Raw genomic sequence first — 15,973 nt, 5'->3', positions numbered from 1 at the left:
AACTTTTCAGGCACCATTTTAAAATATGGCAGCAAATGGAAATCCAAAAGCCACAAAAATCATCTTTAAGGGGAACCATTTGAAAATGACGTTATAAGTCTTTTACATTTCTGGCCGCAACTTTTCAAGATGGCGGCGGATTGAAAAGAAATCTTTCTTAACGCGTGCCTGCTTCTAATGAATTTGGTCCCCGCAAAATTTCAGTCTTCTAGGTTAGCCGGTTAGGGATGGGCGTTGATTATCAATGAGGACTTGGACTTTTATAGATAGATTCCCATACTATCAACCTTTTAATTCCGTTACCCCCAAACTCATAAAGTTTTCAGGTTTTATTGTTTCCCTCTAAGAAATAAAGGATATCAATAGTAGTAATAAAGCTTCGCGGTATATACGATGTGGCCATTCCCTAGACGTAAGCACCACAAGTTTATTTTCTCTGAAAGCTGATGGTTCACTTACGTAAATAGAGAAAAATCCTGTTAACAACTCAACATTATAGAAACTCCTTACATTCCCCATTTCATGTTGGGCAAAACCATGGAGGAAACATATACATGGAGAAAATTCTCTTTGCAAAATAAGTAAAAATTTGTGAAAATATTGGTAAGGAAAACCCAATATTACTTCATGTGTTTTCCGAGAGCTCGTGCTATTATCAGTAGAGGAACTCTAATGTTGTCTCAATCTCAAGCAGTTTTATAAAACTGAAGGCGTGAACAAAAATCGTCACGTCAAGTATGCAGGTGAAATTTAGGCAGAGTCACTGTCTGCAGTGGAATGTAGTTGAAACCGCCTTGGCATAGCCCCTGCTGAAATTTTATGGGTAAAGGTGGCAAAGGCTGATTTTTCTCCCTTCATGTTTCCTCTAAGGCAAAGTGATATACACTCTATAAAAAGTAGTTTAACCACCTAGTTTCACAGAAAAGGTAACTTCAAGGGTTTAGCACGATTTATTAATTTCCTCGGAGAATAGTAAAAACGTCAAATCGTAAATAATATACGAACTAGGGGTAGAAGAAACTTCAGTTCAATATGCCGAACGAAAGTCACTCACAACAACGGCTTTTGTGGTTTATTAAAACGAAAACCGATGTTAAAGTCACGGAAGAATAATCTTAACCACTCACAGTCACTTTGAGTGGCATATTTGTGAAACGGCTCGAGTATTTTTGGGTTTTCTGTTTCCAATTTTAAAACATAATATGTAACTGAAAGTAGCTTCTTCAAAAATTAAGATAGTTACATATTGTGCGAAATTTATCTCGTTTGTTAAATCTAATCGTTACTAATTTTTGATACAATTCGATTCCAAGGAAATAATGTTTAACGATTATATTGTTATCTGATTTTGAATCAGTCAATCGAATTTTGTCGATAAATGTTCAAATAAAAACTCTTCTATCAGCCTATAATATAAAAGGTTTGACCAACTATAAGTTTTTTCACATTGTGACCAGCCTTGATCAAATGTTAATCTTTTTATAAGGTTACTCAACAATACCTAAAAATATTTGAATTCAACTAAAAAAAATCCACCATTGAAAATATCTTCCTTTGAAAACCCCACCTCGAGATTTGATTTGCTAAAAATGTATTAAGCCTAGGATGAACTTTATATTATATTTAAAATACGTGGTCACAGTCAAACGCTTGCCGTCCACAGGGTAATTTTCCCCGCGTTCTATAGAATATTTATAGAACCCGTCCCGACAACAAACTTCAACTCCGCCACGACGGTTTTGTCGCGACCGACTCGACTCTCATTCCGTGAATATAGAGGATCTTTTCTCCCCTTCTGTCTATGATCCACACCCTTGCATCCGCCGACCACCTGTCGTGGTACGAGAGACCTCTCCATTAGAAGTTACAGAGCAATCCGTTATGACGATGTTTTTCTTACTAAACAGGGTGTTCAAAATACATTCAGATAACCTTTTACAATTAAAATAGTTGAATTCAAATTATGGATATAATCAGTGAATGAAAATTGCTATAATACACTTTCTTAGTTTTAATAGTTTATCACAAAATTGAATATAAATTTTAAATAGGAATTTTATGGTTAAAGCAGGGATAGATTTAATATTAGAAGTAGGAATGGAGAACGTTTAGTATTTACTTCAGTCTGACTCATAGCCCAGTATAGAGCCCCTCCCTCCAACAAGTAACGAAAAGTTTAAATTATCTTATTGGCTCACTTAAAGGAATAGCGACGTGATTTAAAAATTATCTCAAATCTAAAGAAAACCTTACTTTTTTGAGAGTTTAAACTCTTCTGATTCCAAAAATATGCTTGATTAATATTTAAATATGAGGGAAAACACGGGAAAAACACTTTGAAAACTTGAAATTTGGGGGACAAAGGCAAATTTGCGGAGAAGATTTTTGGCGGGTTTTTCTTCTCGCTATGTCACTCACGGCATCTCGCGGAAAAGCCAAGCGCGCGCGCCCGAGATTCCCAGTCTACAAATGCCGCGCGAATCTGAATAAAATAGGCTTAACGCGGCGCTGAGACACTAACAGGCGCGTCACGTGAGGGACATCTAGACAGAAAATTTCTCCTTACTACGTCATCAAAGGAAAGAAAATTTTAACTAGGCCTTTTCCAAACCCAATACTTTGATTGCAATTTTACAAATTTCTACGAAATCAAATACAAAAGTAAACATATCATAATAAACTAGATTTTTCAAGGATTTTTTTAGCATTTTAAGTTTGTGGATGACGAAAATTATGTCACTAACACTTTAAACTACGTTTTTATGACGTTGCTGACGGGGACGGCGATATATACGTAATTAATTTTTACCTCTTTCGCCATGACCCGCCTCTTCTTTCATACCCCCTCCGTCCCGTGGAAGGGGGTCCGGCACTTTGACGCGCCCACATTACTCAGTTCTCCATTCCTACTTCTAAAATTAAATCTATCCCTATTTAAAATAAATCTTATAGTTTCATGATTATTAAATATTTACATCTAATTTTCAATATGGAATCTACTTTTTCAGCCATATAATAAGGATGTATTTCTTAATTTTTCTTTTCAATGAAAAGGTGAAACTCCATGGTCTAATAATAATATTTTACATATAAGTCCGATATTTATTGCTAATGCAGTGTTATTTTCTAAACACCCTGTACAATGAACAGTTCTGTAGGGTACGACGATCCCTGACCGTAAATTATGAACGTACACGTCATCCAGCGCTTTTAGCGCGGTCATGCGGCTCTAAGCGTCGCGACCCTGCCCTAGGACTATACCGATCACCCACTAGTGTTTGGTTTATTAATAATTCCGAGCGGTATATTCGTAGCTTTTGCCTTTTCATACAAAATGAAATGGCCCTACATGTACCTTCGTGTACATGAAGATACGTGAATAAATATGCAGGGCCTCGTTGGAAAAGGTTTTGCAGGTCTCTCCAACCAATTTTAAACAATAGGGCTCAGTTTTTTGTATAAATTTATAAGTGTATGTATAGTTTTGAATGATTATTTTATGCGATACACTAGGGATGGGCATAAATGGCAGCTGGAAAATATAACGTCATACTTTTAATTACGTACATTGTTAGTCTGCAAGGTATTAATATATCCCAACTTAAATACAACACATTTTAGAACCAAAAATTTCAAATTTATTACAGGTGATTCAGAAGTTAATTTATTTGCAGCTTAAATTTAATAATAAACTGCTAGATAAATCTTTTTGTTAAGTCGTTCTACGTACTGAAAACTGCATCGCGCCTGAGGTAGGAAACATGCCTCCTTTTTAAGGTCAATTAAACTCGGTGCAGGCAAACAATGATGCTGAACCAAATTTACTAATTATCGTCCCCTCAGGAACAAATAAAAACCTCTTTAGAAACAAATATGTATCTTTTGTAAACCAGGTAATTTTTCAAGAAAAATAAAATTTACCGTTCAGTTAAGATTTTGTTTTTCAGATCAGATTTTGCAGGTGCTGATCAATTTATAGGTAAAAAGGTGATATGCGCCGTTGTTTCGTTTTGCAATGACTTACTAAAATCGTTACTGCTTTAAAATTTGTTTAACTCAGCGTTCACTCTCTCTATAGAATAGTGTCAAACATTGAAGAGAATACGCCACTGCGTAAAACACCCTAGTCTCGTAACTCTGCCATGACCAACACTAGCCTTGAGAGCGTCTACTTGATCAAACAAGAAATTCGAATCCTACCACAGCTACCTAATAGAATTTGGACTGCAAGTTGATTTGAACTTGACTAAGGATACATAACTTCTCTTAGTACATGCTACTTTATCATTATTAGTTCTATGACAACATTATCACTTTGATTCATCTTTTAGCTATGCTGCAATATTGTGATACGTACTTAGTTTTCTTCTGAACAATAAAGGCAACCCAATATACTTGACCAATATTGAAACAGACAAAAGTAAATTAATTATATTTTGCCTTAAATTATAATTATTTAGTCGAAATACTTCTGTAAGGGTAAGCACTTTTATATAAGGTTTAATTCTCGTACATGCGTTTGGATACGATTAGAGCTCGGCATTATCTATCCATTATCCACAAATTGGTGGATAACCGATTATTTATAAACAAAGTTGTGGATTATAATACGATTTAACATGTAAGTTCTGTGGATAATTTTCGAGTATGGATAAAGATAAAATAACGTGGATAATGGATAGATAATGCCGAGCTCTAGATGAGATGATGCTTTTTTAAATTTGAATTGAATGCACGGTTTCCACTTGGAGGTAAAACGACGTAATTCACATGGGCAACGTGGATCAGAATTAGTTTCTGCTATTTTGCACGCTTATCTCAAATATCGCTTTATGGCAGGGTTAAAAAAACCGGGTTTTATTGGGTTTTTCTAGGTTTTATTGGGTATTGGGGTTTTTACGTGCATGGTAGAATTTGCCATTCAAAAGTAAGTGCTTAATAAAAAAGTCTTAAAATGTTTCATAAAAAATAATAAATATTATTAAATAGTACTTTTCAAGTTGAAACAACAAATATCTTAAACTATCTTTAAAATGAAACTATTCTAGCATAAAAATTAAATATCTTAGTGATGGGTTTTATTAAGTGGGTTTTTGTGGGTAAAACCCAATAAAACCCGAGGGTTTTTTGGGCTGGGGTTTTTTTTAATTCGAACCCTGCTTTATGGATAATATTAATGTTACGTGTTCATTTGTTATAGGCTTAAGCCAAATTTTTCTATCACATTTTTGAACTTCAAAACACAGTTTCAAATATTTTCACGCCTCAAAATAAAATATCCTTGAAAGCTCACTCAGAAAATTCCTTATAGTTTCATTATGGCAACATATTTTTGCAGTTTTGTCTGCATTTTAATGTATTTAATCAAATCATGTTCGAAGATCAATCACCCTTTTCCTAACTTCTTTGAAACGAACCGTGAAGCAGTTGTGTATAGGCGAGTGTTTAAAACCAATTCGAATAGAACCACTTTTCTCAGAGCTCTCTCTCCGGACTCTAAGGAACCCTGCTCTAAGAAGAATGTGACTATTTTGGAGTGGAAGGCTATAAAATAGATTAAGTGAGGGTGGGTGAAAGATTAGAGTGGGCGGGGACATCGTGGAACCGCCAGGGTCAGTGCGGCCAATTTGATAAATGAAACGCTTTTTGATGGTTAGGGATACTCATGGCCTACAACCGAGTCTACAAGCAACCCACGCTCTCCCTTATATTACTTCCTCAAGCTATAACAAGGCCCATGCACTTCTTGTACAAAGGGCTTCACTAGAAATGGCCTAATGCTCCCGATTTGTAACTGTTAAGGAATATCTCAAATCTCCTTCTCTACATTATAAAAGCAGTTTCTGGTGTTCGTCGCTGTAAATTTCGTCCCCGAATTTTCGTTGCCTGATACTTTTGGTCTCTTATTTCAATTAAAAGAAGGCTAAATAGCGTTCAAGATCTCACTTCAGTCCCTCGCACACAAAATACCTGAATTTGAAAGTAGACCCTCGACAAGCGAGGATGATATTTAATATACTAATATAAGTTTAATCCTACTTGCGTATTGAGGGGAAGAAGCGAGAATTGACTACACGGTTTTACAGCTCATGCCCTATTTAGTCGGTAATAAGCCTTTGAGGGTGCCTTAGCAGGAATCTATAACTTTCGCTTTACGACACTCCCTTGTGTACTGAAATCAGCTTGAAACTTATGAAGCAAATCTTATAAACATATATGAACACTTGACGATGAATAGCCGATGGAGACGTGTTAGCTAGCGCTAAACCTAACGGTCAGATTTTTTTAGAAAGTACGACCAACATTTCAAGTGAGCGAGTTGCGTTATTTGACAAGAAAAATCACGGTTACGCAAGATTAATAGTTTAGTGTTTAGCGCAATTCTAAAAACTAGTATCTTGTGATAGACTTTTTGAAAATACATTTGGAATATATCAAAAGTCACACCCTAATTTGTCAATAATGCTGTGAACATTTTCTAAACCAGTTCTTCCTGTATCCTTTCATTTCTATCAACAATATTTCGAATTGACTATAAATAAAGACTAAACATAGCGCCATCACTATAAGAAATGTTAGTTAGAATAGCTATTTTGGAAAATATATAAGCGCCATACTATGGAGAGCCGAACAAGACATAATTCGATATTTTACTATGTATACCCATTTTAAGAAAATATATTTAAATTTTAATAAAATATATTTCCTTTTTTAGAAAATGTATTTTCATTTTAAGAAAAAATATATTTTCATTCTTAGATAAAAAAGAAAATTTCATTTTAAGAAGAAAAAAATAATTATAAGCAAACTACTAGTGTCAATTTTAAAAAAGATATCTACACCTTTATGGGGCCGCTAGGCTATATCATAGAGGATATACATTAGAGAATTATACACAAAATTTATACCCTTCATTTCCGGTTTTCCCCTAAACAAGTCATATCCTTATTGGTTGAAAATTATCTTCCGCATTACTGTATATCCTCTATGAAGGCGTAGAGTGATATTAAGACAAAGACTCCGAAATGAACTAGGCCCATGCGTGTCGCTAAGCGAGAATATTTTTTTAACCAATTTAGTTCGCCGTGGTTTTACGCTTGGGGGCGCTTATATTACCGTAAAATAAAAAAATTCAACCCCGTGACCCTGTCGACTGCTTAAGTATTTGGGCCAAGGTCGCGGATTGTAAGTATACGTTTTTATTACTCTTACTGAATTATTTTAATTGAAATAATTTATTTTGTTGTCATCAATACAATCTAACCGAAAGATTCATTAAAAAGTGAATAGCCCCAAAAACATTTACGTTAATTTTAAGATGAAACTTTTCTGTATCATAAAAGTTTTATGACTGACCCCTAAAATATGAACGATAATTTAAGGAAGACCCCTGTCACTACGGTAATATAAGCGCCATCTCGTACACATATATGGTGAAAATATTTTCCTTAACAAACTGGATATTTCTCCACATAAAATTTGACATGCATGGGCCTACTTCATTTCGGAGGCTCCGGTGATATTAAGACAAAGACTATTTTCCGCCTTACTCTATATCCTCTATGAAGGTGTAGAGTGATATTAAGACAAAGACTATTTTAGGCCTTACTATATATCCTCTATGAAGGCGTAGAGTGATATTAAGACAAAGACTATTTTCCGCCTTACTCTATATCCTCTATGAAGGCGTAGAGTGATATTAAGACAAAGACTATTTTCCGCCTTACTCTATATCCTCTATGAAGGCGTAGAGTGATATTAAGACAAAGACTATTTTCCGCCTTACTGTATACCCTCTATGAAGGCGTAGAGTGATATTAAGACAAAGACTATTTTCCGCCTTACTCTATAACTCTATGAAGGCGTAGAGAGATATTTAGACAACGATTATCTTCTACTTTACTTTATTTCTTCTACGAAGGTGTAGAGTGATATTTAGACAAATATTATCTTCTGATTTTCTCTATGTTGTTTATGAAGGCGTAAACAAAGGTAACCACGTGTCTACAATGAAATCGAATTATGGAAATAGCCCCAAAACGTTTAACGAGAATTGAATACAAAAACTGTCTACTAACGTAACTCTACGAGTTATGTGAGCGTACCAAGAACCCACTTAAGACGTGAGACCGAAAAAAGTGTTGACGCTATCGTTTTCGTCAATGTTAATTCATTACTACCTCTTTATTAGAGTTATATATAAAATACAATACTTTAATCTTGGATTATCAATAAACCCATTAATAGAGACCGAATGACATTATCGATATAAAACGTGTATACGAAAACATCCAGTGCTCTAATCTTGAGATATTTTTAGCTTTGCACGGGGAAAAATTGCTCATTCTTTCCATTTTCACTATATATTTGCCTTAAATCGTACAAGTTCTTATGAAACTTAACCTTAAGTGCCGAACTTCGTGTACAACATGTCTTTATACAATATTTTTGGTCCTGTTTCTTAAACCCTCTAATCACTTTTCATTGTAAATAACTGTACGGTCTAGTCTTTAGCACCCAACAAATAATTCACCTCGGATAGTTTTGAAACAATTTGTACGCTTTTGAAAATTAAATTTTAACTTCTTAAACTTACCTTTCGAAAGGAAACTATGTCATTACTAAACATTTCTCGCTCGTAAAAGTTTCCTGTTTATCCGGAGAATGGAAATAGAACAACTAGCGGCGAACGAAACAACGCTTAATATTAATTTTTGAATAGACATTCCAGATCATGAAATATAGTGGTCTCAGAGACTTTTAAATGAGTCATAACTTTAAATATTCATTCAGATCATTCCAATTGTTTTAAATCTTAAATGTTTTCGACAAAAAAGTAGCTCTTAAAAACTTGAGTGGATTAATTTTCGTTTTAGTAAATAAAATCTTAGTTTGATTCCATATACCAATGTTTTACTCAGTATATTTAGCATATAACTTATATTTTAATCTAATGGATGAAAAAAGCATTATATGAAATTGTTAATTAAATTTATAGAAACGCTTAAGAACATGAAACTTTTTACAAGCATTATTATTCTTACAAGAAGTGAAAGTATATACCTTGCAAAAGGTAAGACATCTAAATAGTGTTCAATAGCAATTTATCCCTTGCAAGCATTTGATTCTACTAATTTAGATCATAATTAATAAAAACGTTTACACGTTCTCTTTCATAACTATAAAGATTAAAGATCACCTTAATAATATTTGAGATAATTTGTCGGTTTATTTAGTATGTTTCAATCATTGCAGTTTGTAAGCGAGTAGAAATTGGATTACAATTTCATATAATCTTTCGTAAACAAACCTTTAATAAAACTTAGGAATGCTGCCAATTACAGGTTGGAGTTATTAAATATAAACCAGCACTAAACCAACAATGGAACAGACAAAGCAAATAAAGTATGGAGCATACATATTCCAACACCCATTAGAAAATATATAATCAAGGATTCCCTAGATGTATTTTGTTTAATATAGAATGCTAAAATAAGCTTAACGATTTGAAGAAAAATGTACGAGAAAACTGCATTAAAAGAAGCCAAGAAGAAAAAATACAAGCTTTAAAAAGTCAGGCTTTAAGCTCCATAGTAACGGCTTGGCGTTCTAACATCCCCCTGAGAGTAGACTCTGTAGTTTCAACATTATTGGAAAAAAGTAATCTTCTGCAGGGGGAAGCGAGTTGCGTGCGGAGAAAACGTCTACGCCTGCGTGGCTAGCATCCCAGCGTAGCTCCTATCGTCTATCCAATAAGAAGAATATATTGATCCAAAACTACTCCCCTTCATTCTGTGAAGCGTATTATTTGATAATTCAATATTCGTAGGCGTTGCGCAAAGTAAGGCCCACCTTAAACAAATCCATAATTTTTAGTTCTACGGAATACTGTAGCAGTTAGAAAAAAAGGTGCGAAAAATGTCGTTGGGGATTCATAATGGCAGATTTTCGTACAGCGTGCTAGGTTGCAACTGCTCTATAACTGAAGAGTTTGATAGGATCATGATGCAAAGAGTCAAAAGATGCGTAGTATAGTTTGTAATTACATATATAGAGGTCTTTGACCTATTGACCTTCCGCATACCATAACAGTACGTTCCTTATATTTGGTGTTGGTTCCGTATAATTGTTTCTATCGCTAATACATAATAAGTAAATTGGATCGAAAAACCCTAAATTATGACGGCGAGTGGTGTTACTAAAGAAGTATCAAATATAAATAGACGTTACAGAGCAAACGCTCTTAGCAGATATTCTACCCGTGTAAGACTACGAAGATCTCCGCCACCCGGTACGGTACCGGCAGCTCCTCAATGTTTGCTCAGCCCTTTCGCAGCGCCTCTGCGATTGAATTTGGACACGAATAGTATCTTTTATTGCAACGCTTCGACTTTACTTTGTGAGCTTTTTTCCTTTCTTGTTTGATTCTTTGGATTGCGATTAATAGGAATGACAGCATCTTGTATAACGATACAGTATTTTTAAGTGTATTACCATAAGTTCATAAGATATGTTCTATAAGTTGGTCACTGGTTACTGAAAGCTAGTCATGAAGTGACGTAGGTGAAACGTCATTGATTCTCGTAAACCGACGCTTGGTGAGGCGCTGTCCAAGGCTTAGTACAGACTAAATAGGAAGATGAACTGCAAAACCGAGTGTAGTCAATTCTCGCGTCGTTCTCGAACTAGCTCTCAATAAGTCTAGCAAGTATTGGTAGTGTCATACTTATGGAACATATCTCATAAACTTATGGTATTACTCACAAGTGGATTATTAGTTGTATCAGATAAAGTTTTGCCTATTCTATTATATTTATTTTTCTGGATTAGAGCCTTTGAGGGGAAAATTTAGCGTTTATATAGATTTATATACTAGCTTAATTAATTTGATGAAAGTTTCAAAATATATACTTGTACTAAAAGGCTTTTGCTGTACAGAAAAATAAATATAAGCCATTTAGTTTACAAACCTATAAATGAGAAATTTAGTTTAACAGCTTTTAATACGAATTAAGCTAGAAGCCTGGCCTTCTACTATTATTCATATATCAAATCAAAATTTCCTTAAAACAATTTAGAGCTCTTTTTAAGAAAATGGATCAAAACTAGCTTGGTTGTTGGATGACTTTTCGTTCCGTTCATTTTAAATTCTTGCATCAAGTAAAATGTCACAAGTAAATAAGTCAAAGATAATTTAGGTGAAATAACCGTCCTGACACTAGCGATACGAAACCAATTACTATTTGCACGTCAGACAGATAATAAATACACATCGTTGACGACTTTAAGAAACACTTTTGAAAATCAATTAACGTGTGTTCTTGATCCACCATTCGCTGTTCCCAATTAATGCGGATGATATTCAAAGATTTGGTAGGCCATTGTTTGATCGGTAACGTAGGTTATTTTAAAGTGGTTAATACCGTACTTATTCTCAACTTCTTGTAGAAGTCCAACACAAATACGTTGCAATTATTAAGACGACATTAAATGAAATGCAATACTTTTTTTTATAAATAATATGTCAACATAAGGATTTAAATATGAATCTTGTAAAGTACCTTTATACATGGTGTCTACTGTTTCCTAAATCGTTCAGTCCGCTATATAATGTTCGTTAAACGAAAAAATTGCGTTTTATTAACTCCGAATGAAATTATAGGTAATGAATGGTTTACTATTTAGTATCTTACGTTTATATTGCAAACAATGTTTGTATTAAAGTGTATGGTCAGCTCTGATCAAATGGTCTAAACTTACATTTTGGAGTCTCCAATTTCTAAATATCAAGTTTTAAATTTAATTTAACAAATATTTATATCGTTAATTTAAAAATCATCTAAAATTTTTCGATATATCCTTTAACCTTGGCGTCCCAACTTGTTTGGGGGGGGGTTTGAGGTCAGAACCATAAAAGCGCCGTGAAAGCGGAAGTCCACCAGATTCTTAGGTGCGAAGCGAGTGGACTCATGATTGAGGTTACGTCTGCTACTATTTACCGCCTTAACCCTTTGCTTGTTTATAGCGTGTACTTTCATGCCGCTTATATATAATTTGGCAGTTAAAAATGTGAAGGCAATAGCCAATTAAATGAAATAGGCAATAGTAAAATAAATTGAACTGGCAGTATGCTTTATTTCATACAAAAAGTAAACTTGGCAGTTAAAAGGTATGGCATTTAAACAAGTGATTTTGCCAGTTCAATAAAAGAAAAATAATGTTAACATTAATTATTTAGTAGGGGTGTGCGGGTACCCGACCCGATACCCGACAATGACTTTTCCAACTATTCGAAACTACTCGGGTAGTAAAAAATACTCCCCCCCCCATTACCCGTGTCAAGCCGAAACCGTTTGTCTAGTTATTCGCGGGTAGAAAAATAGGAATCAGAGGTCCAGTTTAAAAATAATCGGAATTTTTAAGAATGACGAAATACCCAGAAACACTGTTTCAAGGTGGAATATGGTTCACATAAGGTGAAAGTTTCTTTCTGAGAAAGACTAGAATCACCGCACACAGCGCGACACACCTATATCATCCCCTTGCCAGTATTCTGTGTTGAAATAGGGACTTGGCATTACTACGTCATGAAACGTCAGGCTACCTTCCACTAATGCTAAAAAACATACCAGGAGGAGGGGCTTATATAGCTTTCATTGTGTAAAAAACATACCGAAATGGCGCTGGGGGCGGAGTTAAGCCCCAATTGCCAAGTCCCTATAACACCTAGAATTGACTTCAATTCAGATATAACTGTAAAAATATTGTACTGAAGGGAATTTTTGAAGGAAGTATCTATTTATTTAACCCAAATTATCCGAAAAACATTTGGGTACCCACCCCGATAACTATTAGTCTTAACTTTTAATACCCGACTATTACCCGACAACCATTTTTCGTCCTAAGCCTAATTACCCGAATACCCGACAAAAATTCGGGTACCCGCCCCGATACCCGAAAACAATATTTTTGATTACCCAAACCCGATTCGAAATTGAAAAATCACTACCCGCACACCCCTATTATTTAGTCATTATGTTATAAGGACTTTTTTAAGACCTTTTAGAAGTCCTCGTTTCCGTTTTCGCCCCGATCAATATTTTATCCGTGCAAGCTTAATTTTCTCCTTTCATATTCAAGGAAGCTGATTAGTTAGGTTTTTGAGGTACTTCTAGACTTCCACGTTTTTAAGACAAATTAAATACTAATTATTTTGTATTAATAAATCATTTATTGTTTTTATATTTTTTTCTTTTATATTAAGAAAAAAGCCGTTCTTTAAACATTAAGTTATGTTATCTGAACTTTTCCTTAAAATAAGAATGAAATAACTTGAATAATGTGTTGAAAATATCGAGCTCTTAAGTAGGCATCCCTGATATTTAGTAAATCCAGTTTGAAGGCCTTTTACTATTGAAGACATAACGGTGAAAACCAAATGTAATTATCATTACCCTAACATAAACCCTACCAGTGTAAAAGTATGCCAAGCTTCGCATTGGAATTGCTACAGCCGTAACAGATTCAGAGATCCCACGTACAGTCAATTTTCATTAAAAGTTTTATTCAGTTTATGTAAAACATATCGCCATTTGGCTATCGCTGGTTTGTACGTAGGTTTTCTCCCATTAGACCAAAATCTCATTCGGACGAACACAAAACTCTTGACTTCTACTCCATTATCATCGTAAGGGTTAAAATGTACGCGGCGATCGGCTAGGGTTACAAGAAGCGTCAATTCTCCCAATGTCAGGGCTTTTCTTATTATTTACTGTGAATCAAACGCCTTATTTACCCTCAATTTTCCAAATTTGTGAAAAAGGTGTCCGGTTGAAGTCAAACATTAACAATAGCTATGTTTAAAATTATTTTAGGAATAACGTTTCTAAAAACTACTTGAGTAGAATTAAGGTAAATTACTGACGATTAATATAGTTAATATCAATTATATTTATTTAATTATTTAATAAAAACCTCTCAATTGGATTGTCTCGACTCGGAGAGGTTTTTTTTTGTTTCCCAACTTGTTGTTCTTACTTTGAGTTACATAGCCTACCCGTACAAAAATTTTAAGCTGTAATTTATCTGCATACGCGCTTTTTTACCGCTACCATGCTGTAATATGTATACATTAAGGCTAAATTTTCTGCAGCTCGAAAAACGCGAAAATTTCATAGCAATTCCATAACTGCAAATTGTCTGCCGTTTCTACATTTTCTGTTTATTAACTGTTAATTGTCTGTACTGGCAGAAATATGCAGCTCGAATCTGCAAACGCGATGCAAAAGTAGAAATAACAGCTGCTAGTTTAAAACTGTAATTTGACCACAGTTATAGACATGTTACAGTTCTGCAAAAGTGATGGAAAAGTAGAAATCCAGCTGCCAATTTAAAACTGCAATTTGACTATATTTATTGACATGTTACAGGTCTGCAAAAGTGATGAAAAAGTAGAAATACCAGCTGCTAGTTTAAAACTGCAACTTGACCACATTTATAGACATGTTACAGGCCTGCAAATGTGATGGAAAAGTAGAAATCCAGATGCCATTTTAAAACTGTAATATGACCATATTTATAGACATGTTACAGGTCTGCAAAACTTATGGAAAAGTAGATATTCAGCTGCCAATTTAAATGTGTAATTTGACCATTTTTATAGACATGTTACAGGTGTGCAAAAGCGATAGAAAAGTAGAAATACCAGATGCTAGTTTAAAACTGTAATTTGACTACATGTATAGACATGTTACAAGTCTGAAAAAGTGATGGAAAAGTAGAAATCCAGCTGCCAATTTAAAACTGCAATTTGACCATATTTATAGACATGTTACAAGTCTGAAAAAGTGATGCAAAAGTAGAATTCCAGCTGCCAATTTAAAACTGTAATTTGACCATATTTATTGACATGTTACAAGTCTGAAAAAGTGATGGAAAAGTACAAATCCAGCTGCCAATTTAAAACTGTAATTTGACCATTTTTATAGACATGTTACAGGTCTGCAAAAGTGATGGAAAAGTTGAAATCTAGCTTAAAATTTAAAACTGTAACTGTTCCACATTTATAGACATATTGCAGGTATTCAATTCAAGTAAAATGTCCTACTTTTGAATACCTGCAATATGGCTCTAAATGTGGTCAAATTACAGTTTTAAATTGGCAGCTGAATTTCTACTTTTCCATCACTTTTGCAGACCTGTAACATATCTATAAATGTAGTCAAATTGCAGTTTTAAATTAGCAGGTGGATTTCTACTTTTCCATCACTCTTTCAGACCTGTAACATGTCTATAAATGTGGTCAAATTGCAGTTTTAAATTAGCAGCTGGATTTCTACTTTTCTATCACTTTTGCAGACCTGTAACATGTCTATAAAAATGGTCAAATTACAGTTTTAAACTAGCAGCTGGTATTTCTACTTTTGCCTAGCGTTTGCAGAATCGCGCTGCATATTTCTGCCAGGCTAGACAGTTCACAGTTAACAAACAGAAAATGTAAAAACGGCAGTCAATTTGCAGTTCTAGAAATGCTGTGAATTTTCCTGTTTTTCGAACTGCAGAAAATTTAACCTTGATGTATACATATTACAGCGTGGTAGCGATAAAAAAGCGTGTATTCAGATGAATTACAGCTTAATATTTTTGTAAGGGATGAGTACATGTTGGGAATCCAAAATAAACCTCTCCAAGTCGAGACGCAATTTAGAGGCTATTTTTAAATATTTAAATAAATATAATTGATATTTATTAATTTAATCGTCATTAATTTACCTTAATTCTAGTTAAATCGTTTTAAGAAACTTTATTCCTAAAATCATTTTAAACATAGCTATTGTTGACGTTTAACTCAAGTGTAAGCCTCTTAAACAATTTTTGGAAATTTAGGGTATATAAGGCGACTGATTCACAATAATTGATGATCCTTCAAAGTATCTGAAACGCGACTGCAATGATCCTTCAAAGTATCTGAAAC

General features: G+C 34.2%; 1 protein-coding gene across 1 annotated transcript in view; it reads left to right on the top strand.

Annotated features, from left to right (window-relative positions):
* Nucleotides 1-9,955: 9,955 nt before the first annotated feature.
* The window catches only part of Lim3 (Lim3 homeobox protein), a 30,276-nt gene continuing 24,258 nt past the window's right edge, over nt 9,956-15,973 (top strand). The window contains exon 1 of the mRNA XM_089860403.1: nt 9,956-10,399. Within this exon, the coding sequence (XP_089716529.1) occupies nt 10,180-10,399 (220 nt within the window). The 5' untranslated portion in view covers nt 9,956-10,179. The remainder of the gene's footprint in view (nt 10,400-15,973) is intronic.

The sequence above is a fragment of the Phalangium opilio genome, unplaced genomic scaffold (genome assembly GCF_054372755.1).
Source record: "Phalangium opilio isolate 3A_F unplaced genomic scaffold, DU_Popi_V2 ptg000352l_1, whole genome shotgun sequence".
Lineage (NCBI taxonomy): Eukaryota > Metazoa > Arthropoda > Arachnida > Opiliones > Phalangiidae > Phalangium > Phalangium opilio.
Note: the sequence above shows the minus strand (reverse complement) of the source record. Positions and strands in the feature narration are given on the sequence as shown.